The 22,642-nt window shown below is 42.4% G+C and overlaps 1 protein-coding gene across 12 annotated transcripts in view; it reads left to right on the top strand.

Annotated features, from left to right (window-relative positions):
* Positions 1–22,642, top strand: part of CIT (citron rho-interacting serine/threonine kinase) — a 156,026-nt gene that overhangs the window by 75,386 nt on the left and 57,998 nt on the right. For 9 of the 12 annotated variants that reach the window (XM_033097801.1, XM_033097800.1, XM_033097802.1 and 6 more), the window contains exons 11-19: positions 2,378–2,483; positions 3,394–3,537; positions 4,826–4,945; positions 9,202–9,372; positions 9,659–9,709; positions 10,250–10,303; positions 13,653–13,793; positions 15,680–15,805; positions 19,153–19,248. In XM_033097801.1, coding sequence (XP_032953692.1) covers positions 2,378–2,483; positions 3,394–3,537; positions 4,826–4,945; positions 9,202–9,372; positions 9,659–9,709; positions 10,250–10,303; positions 13,653–13,793; positions 15,680–15,805; positions 19,153–19,248 — 1,009 coding nt within the window. The remainder of the gene's footprint in view (positions 1–2,377; positions 2,484–3,393; positions 3,538–4,825; positions 4,946–9,201; positions 9,373–9,658; positions 9,710–10,249; positions 10,304–13,652; positions 13,794–15,679; positions 15,806–19,152; positions 19,249–22,642) is intronic. The other 3 variants (XM_033097805.1, XM_033097806.1, XM_033097803.1) reach the window with 1 other exon arrangement.

Below are 22,642 nucleotides of genomic sequence, written 5' to 3'. Positions count from 1 at the left end.
TTTGCATAGGGGGTGGTGATCAAAAGGACAGTGGGAATAGTAATAGGTTGACATTTATGGAACCCTCCTGATGAGCCAGGCACTCTGCTAAGGGCTTTACACAGGGCATCTCATTTAATCCTCGTGAGAACTCTTTGTCGTAGGTTGATATTACCCCCATTTCACAGATGAGGAAACCGAAGCTCGGAGAGGTCTACAGTTAGGAGTGGCACAGTCAGATTTTGGACAGAGCAGCCTGACTGGGTGTCGACTCACTTGGCTGCCCTGGGAGTGTATATGTGGGGAGCTGTCCTTGGGGTGTACAGTGAGCCAGCACCATCACGCCAGCCCTGGCACTGGGCCGGGAGCCATGGGGACAGAGGTGTTCTGGGTCGGTGCGGCAGGAAACTTACCTCTTTCAGTCAGGGACATGGTTTGGGGCAGCAGGAAGCAGAACTTTCACCTGCTGGTAAGATGCGGATGCACAATGACAACCAGCTCCTGCAGCCCTGTTGCCAAGGCAACAGAGATGGGGCTGTGGGGCAGCAGTGGGCTCTGCCACACGTCCCTCCCTGTGCACGAACCTCCACCGGCTGTCGCGCCAGTCCTGCCCTTCACCAATCCCAGTGTTTGTGCCCAGGGAGCCGACCACTAGGGGCAGCTGCCCTGGATGAGAACTGTCATCTCCACCCATAATTAATTGCTTCTAGAGATGAGGTAGACTGTGTGAATTATATACACGTGTGTGGATCAGTTTTGTGTGTGTATGTGTCTGTAGAGAGAGCATCCTTCCAGCCCACTCTTACGAGGTCACACTGCATTATTTTTGTGATATTTTCCTGAGGGTTCTATCAGGTGCCTCAAGTCTCCCTACCCCAGCTCTCTTTTGACACCAACAGAAACCATTTAGTAACTGGCAAGTTACTTAACCTCACTGGGCCTCAATCTCCTCATCTATAAAATGAGGATAATAAGTTGTATCTGCCTCATAGAGTAGTTGTGGGGAATAAAGACTTAAAACATGTCTAGAGTTAGAACAGAACCAGGCATGTCATCAGTGCTTCGTAAGTGTCTGCGTTTTCTACAGCTGCTATAACAATCACCCCAAATTTAGTGGCTTCAAACCACACAGATTTATTACCTTAGAGTTCTGGAGGTCGGAAGTCTGAGATAGGTTTTCTTGGGCTGAAATCAAGGTGCCGACAAGGCAGCACGTGCTGGAACCTCTAAGACAATCAGTGTCCTTGCCTGTTCCAGCTTCCAGAGGCTGCCCGAATTCCTCAGTGTGGGACCCCTTCCTCTGTCTGCAAAACCAGCAGTGTAGCGTCTTCCTGTCTCTGTCTCTGTCTCTCTCTGATCCTAATTCTGTCATCACATCTCCTTCCCTCTTCTGCTTCCATTTTACAAGGACCCTTTTGATTACATCAGACCCACCCAGATAATCCAGGATAACCCCCCCCATGTCATAATCCTTAACTTCATCACGTCTGCAGAGTCTTTTTTGCCATGCCAGGAACCATCAGGATGTAGACATCTGGGGGGAGGGACATTATTTGGCCTACCATAAGCCTTAGCAGTGTCTATAAAATGAAACAGAACCAACTGGCTATTGGGGATTGAATAAACAATAATTTGATCCCTATAGTATTATATATAATGACTAGCAATATTTATTGGCTACTGTCTGTATTAGCTTCAGACTATGGCATGTATTATCCCTCCTCCCTAGAGCTTGTCTTCCTTCCAGAGCTTTAGGTGGCCAGTACCTTCTGATCCTTCAGGCGCCAGCTCAAATGTCACCCCCTTGGAGAAGCCCTCCCTGATTACCATTGCTTCAGGCAGACCCGCGACCCGTGTCCTCTATCATCAGATCACCCTGTTTCCTTCTTTGACAGAAGTTATCACCGTCTGTAACATTTTGTCTGTGTGTCTGCCTGATGCCTTCTTTCTGCCCTCTGTGGAATGTCAGCTCCAGAAGGGCAGGGACCTTGATGTCCTGTTTACTGCCATTCCAGGACCTGCCTGGGGCAGTTTCTGGAACACAGTAGGTGCACACTGCAGACCTGCTGAGTGAGTGAGTGAGGCCATGTAGGCAGGACGCTGTGTGTAATGCTCCTGTGTGGTAGGTCCTGTTATGCTCATTCTGCCTCGTAGACGCGGAACCTGACACTCAGAGTCTGAATCATTGCCCCAGGTCAGTCGTGACTGAACTTACACCCAGGTCCGCCTGTGTGCAGAGTTCTTGCTTCCTTCCACCTCCCTGCCTCATGGCCTTGATGAAAAAAGCTCGGCCGACAGCCTCAGAACCCTGGAAGGTCCCGCATCTGTGCCGTCGTTTCTGAATGCAGCTTTTCAGGCCCACCTACCTGCCACTTTAACATTGGTTTTTTCTATCTAGGTCTGTTGTGTTGGGCCTGGACTCCCCTGCCAAGACTAGCTCCATGGAAAAGAAACTTCTCATCAAAAGCAAAGAGCTGCAAGACTCCCAGGACAAGTGTCACAAGGTATTTATTTCCGCAGCCGGCCTCTCTCCTTGCTCCAGGATCCTCCCGTCAATATATGCCAAGGGAGCCGCCCGGGGCCGCTGCTGGCACTGAGCCACCTGATCCATACAGAGCGAGCGAGGTGCTCCCTCCCTCGCTGAAGTCACGCCTCCAGCAGCTCAGAGGGAGATGAATTCGGGCCTTGACGTTGCTGTAAATCCTTTAAATCTTAACCAGAGGAGGCCCTGGATTTAACACGGCCCGGCCCGTTCCTCAGCATGACCCAGCCAGATGTCTGCTTCTTCCGGCAGGTGGCGTGGGTCCTCACCTGTGGCCGAGATGCATCCCATCTGCTTTGAGTGATGCGAAGTCTCTCTTCCTAGTCTTTTAAAACTCCTGCTTATGTAACTGCGGCCACGGTGTTGATTATGCTCTACGTCTCTTAACACTCACTGTTCCCGGCCAGGGGCAGCTTTCTGGAAGCTCATAAAAGTCACTGCTTGCCCGGGACTCCTAAGAGTGCAGACGAATCCATATCTCCTTGCCCTGTCCTGGATTTGTCCTCTAGATCTTTGCAAGGAGATGGGGGGGATCAAGATGGATTTGGGATAAAATTAAAGTGACGTCTGCAAAAACCAAACCAAACCCAAAAAGCAAACAGGTGAAAAATGATGATTGTGGCTTCCTTGCTCACTGGGTTAGTGTGAACCCAGTGTGAACCGAGACTTGAAAGAGAGGAGTGACTTAGCATTGCTGACAATCCTTACGAAGAACTGCGCTCCCAGGCGAAGAAACCATGGTATTTACATCCCAACCTTTGGCGAAATAGTGCCAGCCCAGACCACCAGGTGGTTTCGGAGGCTACTTGAGATTTGATTGCTCCCAACGAACCTCCACGGGCCTTTTTAACCTGTCGATGTGTTTATTTCAGATGGAACAGGAAATGACCCGGTTACATCGGAGAGTGTCAGAGGTGGAGGCTGTGCTTAGTCAGAAGGAGGTGGAGCTGAAGGCCTCTGAGACTCAGAGATCCCTCCTGGAGCAGGACCTTGCTACCTACATCACAGAATGCAGTGTGAGCCTCCCCCAAAGTCCCCTTCCCTTGGAGGTGGCACTTCCTGTTGTGTGTGTCTCATCCTGTTTCATGACAGCTTCATGAGGCACATCACAGCCAATGGCAGAGAGTAGAGGAAGGGCGAGTACAAAAGCCAGAGCTTCTGTGATTTGCAGAGTAGTGTAAGGCCAGGTGAGAGGTCCCAAAGAAGTAAGACTGGACCCTAGAAAGTCCAGGTAGGCTGCCGAGCTCGGAGATGGGCGTCGTCATTACAGCAAGTCACAAAGGGTTGTGACACCTCCCATCCTGACCTCTCCGGTCTACACCGTGTCCGACACGATCAGCCTCAGGAACCAAACTCGCAAATAAGTACAAGAAAATGTATTTTTAATCTGCCTGAAATCAATTTTCCTTGCCTACAACCAGCGTAGCAACAAGAAAGCTCAGCCTTTACATAAAACCCAGACCCTCTGTCATTATTTACCATGTGGCTTTTTTTTTTTCCTTTCTTTCCTTCACGAGAGTAGACTGTCTTCTCCATTGTCTCGTTAAATTTTTCATTCAGGTGTTTTTTTAATGTGCCCAATTAAACAGTCTTAAGAAGTTGAATCACACATTTTTCAAGTTTTTTTTTTTTTTTCCTCCTCACAAGAGAGGAAATCTATAGGACGTGGCTAATTAAGAATAACTGCTATGTTTCCATTCCAGATTTGGCTGCCTTTCAGTGGTGGGTGGAGTTATTCAGCTCTGTATTTCAGATCTATATTTCAGTGCCACTGAAGCATTGAGGGAAACTTATGGATGAAAGGTGTCCAGGAGACGGAAGCCAGGAGATGGAAATAGAGTGCTCGGAGTCTTAAGTGACAACTGGGCAGAGAATGAAGTCATTGCGACTTTGAAAGAGAGCTATATGCTATATGCGTGATAGTCCTTGAATAACTGATACTACAGAAAAGACTTTGTAGCCATCCCAATGGTGGTTAAAACGGCTAAGGGATCTTACTAGTTTTTAGTCCTGACCATACAAGTAAGTATCTGCTAGGACAGGTAGATGGTGGTAGGAGACAGGTCGATGTAGTTTCAGGCTGGATCCACAAGGTCAAGGTCACAAGGTTGAGATGATGTTTCTCGAACCCAGGGGTTTTTACAGGATGAAAACGAATCGGCAACCAACCGGAAGTAGTCAACTTTGGTCCGCCACCCGAAACCGTCTTGGTGTCTGTGAAGCAGCTTGCAGCTCCCTTAATGAATCTTTTCAAGCAGAGCAGGATCCACAGGGCATCCCTATTAAAATTTTTGCTTTCCGCAGAGCTTAAAGCGAAGTTTGGAGCAAGCAAGGATGGAGGTGTCCCAGGAGGATGACAAAGCACTGCAGCTTCTCCACGATATCAGAGAGCAGAGCCGGAAGCTCCAAGAAATCAAAGAGCAGGTATGACTGCCTGCCCCGGAGCCGGGCGGCAACTCTGACCTCTGATTTCAGGAGAGGTGTGTTTGAGAGGCAGAGACGGGAAAGAGAAAGGAGGGTGGGGAGAGAGAGGTATGTAGGTAGGTCATTTGGAAACGTTAGATTCCTCATGGTTTATATAAACTGTAGAGTGCTCGTTCTAGCTCCTTGGAAATCTGCGCGCCATAATGGCTACTCTTTTCAATTAAAGGCATAGGTTTAGAGCAAGGGTGGGCAAACTGCAGCCTATGGGGTGAATCTGGCCCGCCACCTGTTTCCTGTGGCCACAAGGTAAGAATGATTTTTGCATTTTTAAATGGTTGGGGGAAAAAAAAAGAAATCAAAAGAAGAACAACATTTTATGACATGTGAAAATTACATGGAAGTCAAACTTTAGTGTCCATAAATAAAGTTTTATTGGAAGACAGCCATGCTCATTCATTCACGTATTGTCCATAGTTCTTCATGCTACAGTTGACAGAGGTGAGTAGCTGTGACAAAGACCACATGGCCTGCAAAGCTGAAATTGCCTACTGACTAGCCTTTTACAGGAGAAGTTTGCCAACCTCTGCTTTAGACCATTAAAACAACTGAAATATTTTTATAGCTTTTCCAGACACACTTGAAATTTTTGAGAGAAGCTAGGACAGTTCATAGTTTTACTTACAATAAAGAAATATTCTAGAAGAAGAGTTTGAGCAGTTAAGGCTGAATGAGACGTAACACAGCCAATCTGAGTGTAGAAAGCCATCCCCTGTGTGTTCAGAAAACAGCATTGAGACCTTTAAAAAGCCCACTCTTTCTTTTTTCCCCTTTCTAAAAGGGTTTTCTTTCTAGATGGTTCATTTTTATTTCTCTGCATTGTTTCCTTTTTAGCATGGATTTTCTGTCCTTTGAAGAAACTGTAAATAGAAGCTTTAATGAAGAAATGACTGAGCAATTGGAGAGCTGAATGATCAGCTGCCAGGCAACTCTCATTCACTTCAGAAAATCTAATGTAAACAGTCATGAACATTTTTGTCTCCGGGTGGTACAAACTTAGCCATCTGGGTGGTGCTAAAAGTAACATAAGAAACTCTTGCAAATAATTTGATCCGTTAACTGTTCTTTAAAGACAGAATTAATTGTTTTGGCAGTTTTGTTGGCATAATCTATGTAAGACCCTAACATTTTAAAATGATTGGTTAATATCCTCTTGCTTGATAAAAATGTTAAAAGTAAATATGCAGAGGAAATGTAGCAATCTAGTTATCAGGTTTCTGGACAATACTAATCTTAGAGATTTTGAAGCCCACGCATACAGTTTGAAACATCTGCTTTGACAGTTGACTCACTGCTCCTTTCAACACAGTTTTTTATCCTAAAAGTTTCAAGAGGTGGGCTTATTTTTCTCCCATTAGCTCCATGTGTTTGGAATTTTGCTTTTTGTGACATCCTGGGGAAATGAAAGCTGTGTTTGTCCACCAGAGGGAGCAGCTGGTATCCATGAATTCTATAGATTATCAGGACCTTTTGAAAGGTGGTTGAGTTCAAAGAAATGTCTTTTATGATTCATATCACAGTTGGCATGTGTGTCATTAGATTTAATGACTGTTAAAAGTTCCATTTGGCGGGGGTGGGGTGGTGGAAGAATACTTCTCGGTTTCAGATTTTATTTCTCATCGAAAGAAGGATTTATTAGGACTTTTGATAAGTTTTGTGAGAGCAAGATGTTTGCAGTCCAGGAAAAAGCATTTCGTGCTTTCGGCAAACTCCTAGCATTTGGCTTGCAGCATGCCAATTCCTGCCTAATTTGGCATTTTGGCCCCATGCTGGATCTCAACAGCTAATGACTATTTAGCTATGTATTTTTTAATGTTTGCTTCTGTTTAGTCACCCCTTATTGAGTATTTGGATTTGGTTCAAAAGAAAACACCTAAGAGTCTCACGTGACAGTTTAAGTCATGCACCATTACTAGCAGTTGCTGGGGTTCCCTTGCTACTCTCCTGAGGAAGGGAAATAGAAGTTCAGGTAGCACAGAAGGCATTCGTGTTTCAGGATTTCTGATTGAATAGGGCCATGCCTGCCCCTTCCACGAACTTCTGAAGCTCCATTCAGAAGACTTACCTGAGGCCTCCGAAGTCATCCATAGGCCCTTATTCTGACCCCGCTCATCTCTGACCCACTATTCAGTCTGTGTGGAGATATGACAGCTCTCTCTCAGCTGTCCTTGGGAACCGACCTGTTGATGGCTCAGATTTTTCCTGAAGCAGGGATTTGATTAGCCGCTGCATTTATAAGAGTGCCTTGAAGTATCCAGCAAAATAACAGCGCCTCAACAAATGAGGCAGAATTCCTTTTGAGGCCTGTGGCAGGCTGGATGCTTCAAGAGCTCAGAGAGCTGACAGCACTGTTGCCTGATTCCTGCCTTCCTCCCCCCGGGTGCTGACAGCTGACGAAAGAGAGATGTTGGGGGGTGAACAGCCGCTCTGCCCTTGCTCTTGACAAAACACGAAAATGACATTCCCTTCTTGCTGACGTAAGTTCAAGAAAGAAAAGGGAGTTTGAGGACAAAAGATGTCCAAGATTTTCTCCCAGCTCTGTTTCCTCCAGTTTGGTGTTTTGTGGCTGTGGGTAGGGCGGATGGTACTTTTAGAAGAAAAAATTGAGCTTTCAGGTCAACGAGACTGTTTTTGTAGATAATACTGTTTATGTCTTTATATGAAACAGTCATATAAATGGACCCATTAAATGGAGGAAGGGGTCCAGGAAGGCACAGTACCCAAAGCCACAAAACTCATAATGCGACCCTGGCCAAGGGGTTTAGAAAAACCACAAGTAAAAGATGTATTGTTTCACATAATCGGCTCACGTTCCACTCTGTTTTCAGATCATTGTGAGCAGGTTACAAAGACCTTTGCTTATATAACCCGTATCACCCATTTAGTATGTACCACCCGGAATACCTGGTGACCCATCGCTTCTAGGATTGACCTTCAATAACAGTATATTTTTGGGTGGAGTGAAAGGAGACCGTGCTTCCTTCTGGGCTCATCTATCAGTGATATAGAGAGAGGTGTGCTTGCATGAAAACGACCCCATTTTCATAAGAACTTCACCTCCCCTTTTGTGTGCTCCGGGGGGGATTGCCTGTTACAATAGGATGAAAGGTTTACTTTATACCCTGTGATTAAAAAAACCATATCCTTGCTCAACTGATACCTCTTCAATTATTTCATGGGTCGATGGTTCTTAGAGATCGTCACTGTATAGTATGAATGTCAAAGACAGTCTTGATTCAATTCCTTGTTCTTTTCGTTTTGTACGCCACCCCCCACAAGGCACTTTGGATTGCATAAATGCTCATTCATAATCCTTATATGTATAAACTTTGATTTTGCTAACAAAGAGTATTTTCCCATTTTGGCCAAAAGTGTTCAAAACCACTGCCCCTTTCTTCTGGTACATCCAATTTTGTAAAACCTCAATTCAGATGTTCTGTTTTGATTTTCGAAATGCATTTTGGAAAAGGTCAGGCTGTTTGGATCACTTTAAAAGGTTTGCTCGAGGGAACAAGATAATTTTTTCTTTGTAATTTTTTTCACAAGTTATTTTGACCAGAGCCAGAGTTTTGTGACTTTTCCAAGTTTCAGGGTGACTTGCATTTCAAGAGCAATGTTAAGTTCATCATTCAGTTTTGGGGCCAGAGAAATTAATGGCGAGAAACTGACATGATGAGTTTCACCTTCCAAGATTCTTTCCACTGAGCTTTCCAATTACCCCCTTGTGCCGTCTGAAAGGTTAATTTTTAAACTAGTACCATATCTAATTATGTTAGGAGCACATGACTTCTAAAGGACAAATCTATACAAACGATTACCCTTGGAGGAAAGCTGCACGTAAGCAGTTTATCCTGGTTGTTTAAAGAACATCCCTTCCAGCTTTTCTGTGTTAATGCCTAAAAGTTCTGTGCTCATTTGTGGTATTATTTGCTCAAAGCACCTTATTATAGACACGTGTTCCAAATGGTGTTACTAGTGATACATGTCCCACATTAAAACAGTTGAAAGATTTAATACCCTTTTCTCCCACACCTCTTCCTTTTGCCCATCTGCCGGCTCACCTTCTCTGTAGGTCTGCGCTCAGCCAATCTCTCCCTCTTCCGTTTACGTCTTCCCTCTGCGGTCCAAGTTCTTCCACCTCTCCTGCCCATCTTGCAGGAGTTCTAAAGCTCCCCTTCCTTCCATTGCCTGCTCTTTAGGAGTACCAGGCTCAAGTGGAAGAAATGAGGTTGATGATGAATCAATTGGAAGAAGACCTGGTTTCAGCAAGACGGCGGAGTGATCTCTACGAATCCGAGCTCAGAGAGTCTCGGCTCGCCGCCGAAGAGTTCAAGCGGAAAGCGACAGAATGTCAGCATAAGCTGATGAAGGTAGCCGGCCACCCGCCAGGAGGGCGTTTTGGGGGTAGAATCATGGATGATCTTAGCCAGAATAGAGGGAAATACTAGCCGAATGAGTATACGTTTGGGGAATAATGGGGTTCCCTGGAGAAAGCCCCTGGTCTTGATTGAGAGGAGATAGCCCTATTTATTAACGTCATGAGCATCGTCATTGTTCTTTTGGCTCCAGAGACCAAGGAACTACAGCAGGTAGTGTGATCTCTAAGACTTTTATGTTCTTGAGACTGCCCATCATGTTGTATCTTCTCCATTACAGGCTAAGGATCAAGGGAAGCCTGAAGTGGGAGAATATTCCAAGCTGGAGAAGGTACTTTCCGTTTCAGTCTTGCTCTTTTGGGTACATAATCTTTTCAAGGTTACTCTCCGTGGCCAGTCATTGGTAAGAATATGCTGGCCATGAACAGAGAACATTCTCCCAGGTGTATTCTGACGGTCAACCTCTGGGTGACCCCTTGTAACTTCAGCAGTAGTTCTGAAAGGGATAGAAGACACCTCATTTTTTGGTCATGCCTGCTCACAGTAACAAATAAATCCAGACTCTTAGTAAAATACGTGGGAAAATTCTCCTTGTTGTAGGGCCCTGGGCGAGTTTGGTTCTGTTTTTGCCATTTGTATGTTGCTGGCTCTAGAGAAATAGTCAGTGAGTGGAGACAGCCAATGGGACATTTGCAATGGGATACACAGAGTCTCTTCTGATAGGCCACTGTTTTTCCTCTCCATTAGTAGGTACTGGAAAACAAACCAAAAAGACCCCACAGAAACCTCAAGAAAATAGGACTGCAATAAGTGTAGCAAGATCTTAATACCGATTTGCCTTTTGCTTTGTTTCCTGGGATTTTAATTATAGATTAATGCTGAGCAGCAGCTCAAAATTCAGGAGCTCCAAGAGAAGCTGGAAAAGGTAAGCCCGAGGTGACTTTTGGGGCACTTACCTCCCATTTTCAAATCCTTTACTTGGCGTTGTCCTGGAGCATGAAAGATGAAACAGAATTAGTCACCCGGCACTGAGGAAAATGAAGGGGGAGTGAGCTGTTACCTGAAAATATGCGAGTTTTGAGTATACTTTTTCCTTTTGAGACGTGTCGGCAGTGTTTATTTTTAAAAACCACGCGCTGTGTGAGACTCGCAAGTAAAAGTTGTAATTATACTGTGACAGAAACCAAGAAACCGGTTTCTACTCCCTTCATGGGGCCAGGCTCCCGATTTTGCACGTTTGTAAGGGATGTGTGTGTTGTTCCCAACCCAGACTGCTTTCAATCAGAAACTCTGTGGGCAGCATTGTTGTGCGCTGGAAGGTGGGAAGAGCTGATGCGTCATCTTATAGTTGGGGAAGGGGGTGAGTTTAGTTTACGGCCTCCTGCAAGGTTTGTGCTAGTTGAATGCAGGAAATGCCAATTCAGGGCCGGAATAAATGTGCTTCTCACACATGCCTTGTGAATGTCTTTGAATGTATTTACTGGCTCAGTTTAATAGAACTCCCCCCTTTTTTTTTTAATTGTGGTAAAAGACACATAACATTAAGTTTATCATCGGAACCATTTTAAGAGTACAGTTAAGTAGTGTTAAGTATATTCATATTGCGGTGCAATGGATCGCTAGAACTTTTTCATCTTGCAAAACAATCTCTATGCCCGCTAAACACAATTCCCCTTTTCCTCCCCCAAGCCCTTGGTAACCATGTCTTCTGTTTCGATGGTTCTGACTGCTTTAGAAACTTCACATGAGTAGAATCATACAGTATTTGTCCTTTTGTGACTGGCTTATTTCCCATAGCATAATGTCCTTGAATTTCATCCATGTTGTAGCATGTGACAGGATCTCCTTGTTCAAGGCTGCATAATATTCCATCGCCTGTCTGTACCACATTTTCTTTATCCATTCATTTCTCCCTCTCCTACCTATTCTTTTTTTTAAATTAGTTTCAGTTGTACAAAACAATGCAATAGTTAGACATTTCACGCCTCACAAAGTGGTAATGCCCCCTTCCTCAATCTGTTGCCCCTCTGGCATCGTATATAACTACTACAATTCCATTGACTCTATTCTCTATGCTGTACTCCATATCCCATGACTATATATATATTAAAGCATAGTTGACATACAGCATTATTCAGCTTCAGCTTCAGGTGTACAGTGCAGTGGTCAAGCATCTACACCGCCATGAAGTGGTCTCCTTAATAAGACATGTGCCCATCTGACACCCTACAAAATCTTTACAACGTTACTGATTATATTCCCCAAACTGTCTTTCATATCCCCGTGGCAATACTGTAGTTACCAATTTATGCTGTCTAATCTCTTCCCCTTTTCCCTCATGTCCACCCCCGTCCCTTCTAGCAACCATCAGTTTTTCCTCTGTATCTCGGAGACTATTTCTGTTTACTTTGCTCATTTATTCAGTTCTTTGGATTCTACATATAAGTGAGATCATATGGTATTTGTCTTTGTCCAACTGACTTATCAGATGTATCATTGACAAATATCTTCTTCCATTTTGGCCTTTTTGTTTTATTGATGGTTTCCTTTACTGTGAAAAAACTTTTAAGTTTGATGTAATCTCATGTTTATTTTTTCTTTTGTTTCCCTTGCCCGAGGGTATATATCAGGAAAAATATTACTCAGGGTAATGTCTGCGAATTTACTCCCTATATTTTCTTCTAGGAGTTTTAGGGTTTCGGGTCTTACATTTAAGTCTTTAATCCATTTTGAATGTGTTCTTGTATATGGCATAAGGAGGTGGTCCAGTTTCATTTTTTTGCATGTGTCAGTCCAGTTTTCCCAGCACCATTTATTAAATAGACTGTCTTTACCCCAATGTAAATTCTTGCTTCCATTGTCATAGATTAAATGACTGTATATGAATGGATTAATTTCTGGGCTCTCTATTCTGTTCCATTGATCTATGTGTCTGTTTTTATGCCAGTACCATACTGTTTTGATTACTATAGCCTTGTAGTATGATTTGATGTTGGATAACGTGATACCTCCCACTTTGTTCTTATTTCTCAAGATTGCCTTGGCTATTTGGGGTCTTTTATGGTTCCAATTGGTTTATAATTTTAGGATTATATGTTCTATTTCTGAGAAAAATGTCATTGGTAGTTTGATAGAAATTGTGTTGAATCTATATATATTGCCTTAGTCCTCTTATCTATTGAGCTCACTCATGAAAGCCTCTATTGACCTCTTTCAGCTAGAAGCTTGTGAAGTTTTCATCTAGAACTGTGCTCTTCCATAGAAGTGTGATGTAAGCCACAAATGTCAGCCACAGATGTAATTAAAAATTTTCTAGTAGGCACATTTGAAAAAGCAGAAAAGAAAGAAGTGGTATCATTTGAATGATATAGTTTATTTAATCCAATATCTCCAAAATATCCTGGTAGCATGTATCAATATTAAAATATTTACACTATTTCAGTTTTTAAAAGAATTAAATAAAATTAAAAACTTATTTCCTAGTCACACCAGCCGCGTTCAAGTACTCAAGAGCCACCTGTGGCTGTTGCTCCCATATTGGACAGTGCTGGTCTTGAAATTTGAGTTTTCTTGCAGTTTCCACTTTAAAATTTTAAGTTTCTACTTTTAAAAAATCTTAATTTAAAGCAAGTAAGTATGAGGTTGTCAGTCTCTTAAACTCAGATCTTTACTATGTTGCTATAAGAGCTGCAGTATAGTTAAGACCCAAATAAACATTAATTTCAAAAGGTCTAGCTGTTTTATTTTTGCAGATAAAAAACAGATTTGCAAATTACCATGAAACTGGTTGTTGTGCCCTTTGAAAAGGTATTTTTTTTAAAAAAAGTTTAAATTATAGTTTTTGTCTTGTTTTCTTATAAATGTAGTACAAATTCCCCATAGGAAAATTAGCAAGTGAGATAATTAAGGAAAGAGAAAATTAATGCTCCGAGGTAAATACATTAATACCTGGGTAGATAAATCCTTCTAGACTTTTGTGTTTGCATTGATAATGTTGCATTAAATCTAAGATACCGATGATTGTCAGACACATCATCATCTGTACCCCAAGAAGAGAAAAACACTGTCAATTTTAATTGTAGGATGCATTCCAAATTCAGCGACGTTGAAAACATTTATAAGTATACCTTAGAACAGATGAAACACAGCATAAAATGAATGTGTATATGTTTTGAAAAATGGATATACTGTGTATGCTCAGTGTTCCCTGATCTTTTCCGTTTAGAAGATTGAATAAATTGGCCATCCATGCCCTGTCCCTTCTTTCCTGGTAGGCTGTAAAAGCCAGCACAGAGGCCACTGAGCTGCTGCAGAATATCCGCCAGGCAAAGGAGCGAGCGGAACGGGAGCTGGAGAAGCTGCAGAACCGTGAGGATTCTTCTGAAGGCATAAAAAAGAAGCTCGTTGAAGCCGAGGTGAGTAGGAGACCTCCAGCCAGTGGTGGCCTGACCTTGGTGCCAGCATGGCCACGGGTGAGCAACTGTGACTGGCCTTTGGCTGTGCCAAGAGAGAGGAAATACACAACCATGTCTATGTTTGACCAAACTGCTTTTCCCTTCTGCAAATTATCTTTGAAGCTTGAGAGGCTTGGAAATGTTTTCCCCAAAGGGGAAGAAAGGTTTGTCACAGCGGCTTCAAGTAGAAAGATGTTTTGATCAAAGCTTTCCCTTTCTGTTTGTTTTCCTCTGATTTGCCCACTCGTCTGGGAGGGTTTATGTTTATACAGACAAACTGTAATGCCATCCCAGAGTTTTTCCTTTTCTTCCCTCTGTACCCTTGTTTTTCCTTGCCTTTCCCCCACAGTGTTAATAATGTATTAATTTTCAAGGCTTCAGCTATGACCTGTGTGTCAATGGCTTCCCAGATCTATATTTTTGGGCCTCTTCTCTCCCTGAGATTCTTTGTTGTTGTTGTTGTTGTTGTTGTTGTTGAAATCGTTTATATAATTATATAGGAAATACACGACTGCCTTCTCATTTGTCAAAAAGTGAAACAGTACTGAAGAATATAGAATAAAAAGTGACGCTTCCCTTTTTCTTCCCTCCACCTCCCCCAGTGCCTTGGATTGGTCTCCAAAACGGACATGCCATAGTTGATTTAACCCTCCCCCTGTGACTGGGCCTTCGCTTTTCCCTATCACAGTGCTGGCATGAACCGGTTTGCACACGTCTCTTTGGGGCCGTCCTCACCCCTGTTCTTGGCAATATTTCCCACTGCTCCCCTGATATCTCAACTGGGTGTCTGAACAGTGCGTCAAACCTGGAAGGAGTTTGGGATCTTCCCCCACTTGCCCAGTTGCCTCCTCAGGGTCACCATCATTCATCTAGCCACCCCCAGCTTGGAACCTTGGCTTCATCTCCTTCTCCTTGGAGCCTGCCGTGCAGTGCGTCACTCAGCCACACGTCTGCCCTGCTCATCCCCTGCGTGCCATGTCTGGAGGCCTCCTTTTAGACCAGGCCCTCTTTCTCTTAGCTGAGCAAATAGAGTGATTGTTTGCCCTTCTGCTTCCGGTCTCTCCTTGCTCCCAGCTAGCTCATGCGATGTAAGACTCTTGGACCTCAGACAGAAGGCTCATCAGTAACCCCTACCCCATCCCAAACTTTTCAGGGCCTCCAGATATCTTAGGCGCACCCCTGAGCCTGGTACATGAAACCCGCAACTATTTGACCCACAAATGCTCCCCTTTCACCTTTTCTCCTGTTTTTCCCCGTCACTCATCTTAAGCTGTAGCCACTCTAGGCTTCAGCTGGGGCCTACACTGGCTCTCGACCACCTTCCTGTTTCTGCCAAAGTGCCTGCCTTTGTCTGAAAGGCCTTCCCCTCTCCTCTTCTGCCCTCCCCATATCCCGGCCCTCTCTAAAGCTCATGTCTCTATGACTTCCCCTCACCTGTTGGGTGAAAAGTCCTCTTTCCTGCCTAGGCCCTCCCACAGCCGTCTGTATCTATTTGCTTTATGGCTCTTCCCTCTCTTAATCTATATTGTTTATCTGTGTTTGTCATATCTTTTCCAAGCACAGGAATTATGTCAGCTTCCTCTCGGTACTTTCCATGATGCCCAGCGTGGTACTTTTGCAGATAGTAGGTGCTTGGTAAATATTTGAATGAATGAATGCACTCTTGTAACCTACACAACTGAGTACTTGAATTTTAGAGTCTTATTTTCTTCGCTGTTGCTGCGGGTGCCTGAGACTTCTCTTCCCGCTTCGAGTGTATGCTTCTTGAGGGCTCTCTCCCTTGGTGCAGGCGTTATGCCTGTAGCGGTTACTCCATTAAAACTCTCTGATTGATTCACGATCTACAGGAACGCCGCCATTCTCTGGAGAACAAGGTAAAGAGGCTAGAGACCATGGAGCGTAGAGAAAACAGACTGAAGGATGACATCCAGACAAAATCCCAACAGATCCAGCAGATGGCTGATAAAATTCTGGTGAGCAGGAACGGAAGTTGAAAAGTTAAAAGATAACAGGTTAGAGGTTGCAGAGGGAAGGGGGTAAAAAGAAGCGTTAAACACTGTCAGAGGGGAGGTACCACCGAGTAGGTGAATTAAGAGAGGTGGTTTCAGCGCATGCCACATCAGAGAATAGTATGAGTAACCAAATGTTGGACATTTCAGCACTGGTAATAGATCCACAAATATTATTTTTGGCTCTGTTTGCTACTGCCTGACATTTTAAAATATGAATGTGCATACTCTGTCATTTCCGATGGATTTTTACAGGAGCATTTACGTACTCTTCTATCAGCAGAATTTTGTGTGGCCAGTAACTTTGCAATGCCAATTTAAAAAGCAGTTGGGGTTTTGATCTTTAAGACCAAAACCCAGATTCCTGCTTTTGGAGAAGAAAGAAATTAGTCATGCAGAATTGTTTTTCTCAGAGTAGTATTTGTCGCAGATCCATGTTTCACCCACTCACTCTCTTTGCTACAGCTGGTTGTTGTTATTGTTTTTTCAATTTCCTTGGAGGTAGCAGATCTTTTTTTTTAGGTTTGTAACCATCGTGGTTCTGTTTTTGGCTCTGAGGACCAAAGTAACGTAATCAAGGAAGGCTTGGGCCAGTATTTGCTGATGTGCTACAGTTTTGCTCCTGCCAGGGTGGAAGGCAGGTGAACCTTTGAAGGATTCTCCTCAAAGTCAGTCCCAAAGCCAGAAATTTGATGCCACTTAGTGATGACACGGAATCTGTTCCTAGCTCCCTCCTCCCCCACCCCAGGAGACTCTGGAGTAGTCGGCTGTTCCTCTCCTCCATAAGAAGGCGAGGTGGTGAGCAGGTCCCTTCATCTCTTTCTCTCTCTCTCTGCATCACTTTTGGGAAATGAATCACCAGCAACTGTATGAACTCAAGAATGGCCAACTTACAGGCCTTTACTTAGTACACAAACACACACACACACACACACACACAGTCCTTCAAAACTTCACATTTCTGTGTTTGTATATTTCTGTGAGACTATGGATGCACTTGAGCAATCAGGTAAAAGAGAAATTGGTTAGATTGTTTTGCTTTGACACACAGTCTTCGTATATACATGTATGCACAAAGGCAAGTGTGACTGTTAGTCTACCCTTGTTGTTCTCTTGTTCCGTCATCAGAGTTTCTCTTGGCAGTTGTCAAGTGTGTGAATTTTATCGTGAGTGAAATAGGATCCCACCGAGATACCACCGCTGTCCCTTGGTGCAAACAAAGTGGTTCAGTCTCTTGTGGTTGCAAAGTGTTTCTCTGTTTACTGGTGATGTGTTCATTCATTCATTCAACAAATATTTAATGAGCTTCTACTATACGCCAGGGACTGTTATAGGAGCTGGAAATACGGCCGTGAAAAACAGTGCTTGTGTAACAGGACTGAAGAGTTTCATCCAATACATATAGAAAAGTTAATGTTCAAAAAAATGACAACAACAACAAAAAATGCCAAACCACCAAGAAGTCAGATCTTAGAATATCTGCTCTTCCAAAGGTTCACTTGTAATTAAAATGTAGGCATATAGAGTTCTGCATTCTTTGATTATGTGTTGTAAACCCCCCATTCATACGTAGACCGATAGACCAGATATTTGATCTCAGCATTGTCAGTCTCAGGTATCTGAGTTTTCAACCTGTTTTTTTGATTCTGATTTCCATTCCTGTGCTATCTAATGAGGCCTGAAACTAAGAAAAGATGGTTATCCAGTGATTTCTAACATAAAGAAAAAGTAAGCAGATTTCTTTGTCCTAATGTATCTTGCCACCTGCCCGAGTACCTTTGTGGTTGTTCCTTCGTTTATTGGAAGGTGCCTTTTGCTCAAGAACAGTGCGTAGGCTGCAGAGTATCTAGGACATGGGCAAAGGGTGGTCCTTAACACTGTTATGTAATGATGATGCTTCGAAACAGATCCCAAAATGTCATTCGCTTTAACATATTTGCTATTCTGGTAAGAACTTTCAAAACAGATCATTGGGGTTCTCATTATAGCAAAGTCTTTTGCTTTCATAAAAGAAGTCATCACAGGAGATCCGTTAGTACACAGAAAGCTCTTTAAGTATGGTTTTATGAATTAAAATCCTGTTTACGTTCAACTTTTCAAGATCACATCTGTTAGATTGCAACAGAGCGTGTGCACCTGGTCTTAAAATCGAACACTTTACTGGCCCCCAAAGCAAAGTCAATGCTTACAGATGTTAGAATTTCGAAACTTTAATCAGTAACATTTTATGTGCATGTGAATTTGAAAGTATTTTCTTCCCATTTTATGGACATAGCCTGTATAATTTCCTCATTCTTCAAAATTCTCATAATTACTTCCACTTCAAAGAAAACTTTTATAAAACTGTGAAGAGATGAAAACTTGGAGTAATATCTTTTGATATTAGTGATTAACTAATGGGTCCAGATTCATAAGAATTAATGTAGATGCAGATGTGATAATCTGCATTTAGAGAATGTTTCCGTGAATTGAACGCTGCCTTTTATAGATCAGCTTAGAATACATTGGCAAATGAATTGGTATAATTTTCAAATGAATTATAATTCAAATGAATTATAAAATCAGAATACTTAATAAAAGAATAAAGAGAACATTAAATTTGAGCTATTTATATTACTCCAAATTCTCTTCCCATCTTTCATGTGTACGCACACATATTTACATCGTTGTCGTGTATTTTATGTTCTGCTTTGTCCGTATTAGCATTGTATCATATAAACATTATATCCTATGAATGTCTCCATTCACATATACCACATAATAGTTAAAATAATCATTCAAAACGTAAAGTGTTTGAATTATAACATTAGTTTTCCTTCTTAGCTAAGGTTCTTGAGCAGTCCTTTTGTTAATGGGAAAAAAGAAGATATTTTGTGTATCATCATACTAAATTAGCTTTACATTTAAAAGAAATGACAATTACTTTTCTCATGGAAGGCTGTCATAGCAGTGAAAATGGCCTGAGGTTCAAGAGAGTGGTCAGGGGCTTTGTGTGGAACTAAACGTTCGAATGTTTCCTTGTTACTCGTATTTTTCTGTGCAGAGGTGAAGAGCTGCCTTGCTCTGACCTGTCACACTGATAGGTTTCGGACCCCAGCACACCAGCTGTGTGTATATATGTGTGACTCCTTGGACTTGGGAAACTCAAGGCCAAGGCTCGGTGGTGGTTTCCATCCCACGAGCCTTAGGGCTAGTGATGAAGGAGCAGATGCTTTGGTACCTGTGCCAAAGTCATGTTTCCTGTGAATGTCTAACATACGTGGCTATGTTTTGCCCTTTGCCCACCTGACCATTTGTTCTTTTGTGTCCAGGAGCTGGAGGAGAAGCATCGGGAAGCCCAGCTCTCAGCCCAGCATCTAGAGGTGCACCTGAAACAGAAAGAACAGCACTACGAGGAAAAAATTAAAGTAATTTTAATTTTCTGATCTTCCCTGGCATTCCTCTTATAGCACCGCATAGCTTCTGTCTCTTCCTGGGCGTTTTGGGCCACTCCTTGCTAGACCAAGGACTGTTTGGGGTAAATGCTATCCCTCAGGCCATGGTGGGAGGTTTTGGGGGTGTCATCCATATGGAGGCTTTCTCTATCAGAGGCTCAAAAAAAATACATATTTTAAAAAATTTGGTCATCATGTATCGTAGTTGCATCCTTAAAAGATATATGTTTTTGACTCACTGTCATTCAGTCCACGATAATTTAGATATAGATTCACCACATTCTTTGCTTTCAGTTTCCTTCTTGAAGTATCTCAGACCTGGGATCTTTGTTTAAAGTATATCCTTGAGGACATTCGTTGCTGATAAGAAACACTCTGTTTTGTTTGTCTGAAAATGTCTTTATTTCATTCTCATCCTTGAAAGATGTTTTGACAGGGGATAGAATACTAGGTAGGTGGTTCTCATTCCATTGACTCTTGGTTTTCATTATTGCTATGGAGAAGTCAGCTGTCATCTAACTTGCTTTCTTTGAAAGTAATCAGTCTTTTTTCTTGGGCTCCTTTTAAAATTTTGCTTTGTCTTTAATTTTCTGAAGTTTTATGGTGATATGTCTAGATGTAGATTTATTTTTATTTGTCTTGCTTGAGATATACTGGATTTTGAACACATTGTTGTTGGTTGTTTTTTTTTAAAAATAAATTTCAGAAAATTATTGGTCATTATATCTCAAATATTGTCTCTTCCCCTTTTCCCTTTTCTTCATTTTTGAGAATTTGATTAGGCATGTGTTAGATCACCTCCAATATATCCTTTTTACCTATTTTCCATTCCTTTATCTGTCAGTGCTACATTCCAGGCAAGTTTTGACTGATTTTCCAGTTTACTAATTCTTACCTGTCTAATCTGCTGTTAAACGTCCCAATTGAGTTTTAAATTTTAGTTATTGTATTTTTTGTTTCCACACATTCTATTTGGTTCCTTCCCAAGTTTCCTAGATTATTTAAGACAATAATTTTCTATGCCCTGCATTTATTTCTAAGCTTGTCTTTTATTACTCTAAATGCATTAAGCCTAGTTGTTTCATGTTCTCCTATCTGAAGTATTTGAAGGTCTGTTTTTGCTCCGTTGTTTCCCTTGGTTCTTTTTCATGGTGCCTGTCTTGTGTGCTGTTCATTTTCCTTGGAAAATTATTAATGGGAGTTCTTTGAGATCTTGAATGAAAATGTGTGCCCACCCTGGTGTGGTCCTGGTGTGGCCCTGGGCTTTGCTTTGTCTTTCTTCTTATCCTTGGAGACTATTAAAAATGAAGCTCAAGTTTATTTGATTCAGCAAATGCCTCAAGTTACAAACAGCTTCATGGCCTTTTCACCTTTCTGGGTTTCTACCTTCACTTAAATTTTAGTCCATAATTTCTTAGTCTCTTTTAGATGTTTTTGGGAAAATGTTTTCTATATTTTATCTAGCATTTTAAGTTATTCTCTGTAGAAGAGCTGACCTAAATCATTTAGCCCACTACATAAATAATACAGTTATTTCAATTATTGAAATTATTATTTCAATTCGATTATTATTAATAAACTCAGTGATCAGGAATGGATGCCAGCCTATCTAGTTCCTTTTAAAATCACATTACATTTTCATTATGGTTTTGGAGTAAGCCTCTCACTCAATTCGTAGGTTCTTGAGAATCAGACATTGGTCATCACATCTCAAATATTATTTCTTCCCCTTCCAAATCAGACAGCGAAAGAGGCGTTTCATTTTTGTGATGTTGCTTGTATTGGTTTGATTGGTATCCTCAAAGAGTCGACTTCCTTTTTTGAAGAACCAAGCGTGTATATGCTGACACAGCATCATCACCCTCACCACCCGGCACCTTCTTTCTTTTTACCCCCCGGTGTTACTTTTGATTATTTTTCATTAAGAAACAAACAACAAAAAAGGAAAATAACCCAGAAGTGACCTCAAAGTGTTTTAGCATGACTCTCTACCTTAGTGCATTTTAGATTGTCTATACCAACCCTTTCGGTTTGAATTCTTACTGGCTTCCAGACTTTTATCTTTGGAATAAACTAACTTTCAGAAAATTATGAGACCGTGTACAGGAGTCCATTGACACCTTTGCATGATGAAAATAGCCCTTTGCAAAACTCATTCTGTGATTTGTGTGATTATATTGACTTTCCTGTCAAAAAGCCATGTTCTGTCTTAAATTGATATAACTGCAGTGGCAGCTCTCCACCAAAGTCCTTGCTTCCTTCCCTACGTCTTCTTGTTCATCCTTCTGCTAGTTGAACCCTATCAAAGCTGAGATGCATTCTTGACAGAGACTTGGTCCTTCTGGCCCACCCTTACCTCTTATTGGGATGCATCACTGCCAGAGTAGGGTCTTACTTTGAGAAGAGGCACCCTGAAAATGTGCTTCATTGCTTTAGCACTTTGGAAAACAAAGAGCATACTTCGTGTAGCTACTACGTGGTCTCTGCTGCCGTCTAAATGGAAAGAACTTTGTTTTATAGACTCTCTGGAATGTTAGGGAAAGATCTGTTTTCTTCTCTTTTTCGTCCTGGAATCTTTATGAAAGCATTTCTTTTAGCCTGTTCTGCTTCGTGTTTCCTGTCCCAGCCTCTGTGAGGCCATTTTAGTAATAAGTATGATCATACCCTAGATTCAATCCTCTTTTTGTTCGTAATTTTAGAATCACACCCTGACATCTGAGAGAAGGGGCCACTTGTCCTACTGAGTCTCTTCCGTCTGCCTGTGACCCTGTCCTCCACCTTTTGTTCTTCTCCACCAACTCTCATTCTATTTTTTTCCATCAGTCGGTTCTAGTTTAAAGCCCTCTTTGAAATTTGTTCTTTCCTTTCTTTACCCTGCAGAACCCCTCCCTGCTGACTGGCTCTTTTTAGGGACGATGTCCCCATGAATTATGTGAAGGCCCCTTCACAATAGACATTGTGGGGAAGGCAGATTTCAATCCCATCGGCGACCCCAATTCTTTCAGCGTTCTTCCCAGTATCCGATGCAGTTGGTGTCGTTCAGAAAAGCAGAGTGGCTTCTCTCAGATGAGAAACATGGGGTTGTGGTCAAAGGCTTGGACAAGTTAGGATGTGGTCTTCCTTTTTCCCTTTCTTTTTCGCTTGTTGTTTTGGCAACCGGTAGGACTGTGAGCCTCGTAGAACATTAGATCAAGCTGGTGGATGGTGACACCGTTACTGTTTTATTTTTTCCTCCTGGGAACAGTAGGTGCTTACAGTGGTGTTCTCAGCACTGAGAACACAGGATTTCTCTTCCTCTGGGAAAGGTTTCTCTTTCCAGGGACTTTTTTTTTGCAGCTGGATCAGAGGAAAGAGGCATTTTTTTCCC

The sequence above is a fragment of the Rhinolophus ferrumequinum genome, chromosome 25 (genome assembly GCF_004115265.2).
Source record: "Rhinolophus ferrumequinum isolate MPI-CBG mRhiFer1 chromosome 25, mRhiFer1_v1.p, whole genome shotgun sequence".
Taxonomy (NCBI): domain Eukaryota; kingdom Metazoa; phylum Chordata; class Mammalia; order Chiroptera; family Rhinolophidae; genus Rhinolophus; species Rhinolophus ferrumequinum.
Note: the sequence above shows the minus strand (reverse complement) of the source record. Positions and strands in the feature narration are given on the sequence as shown.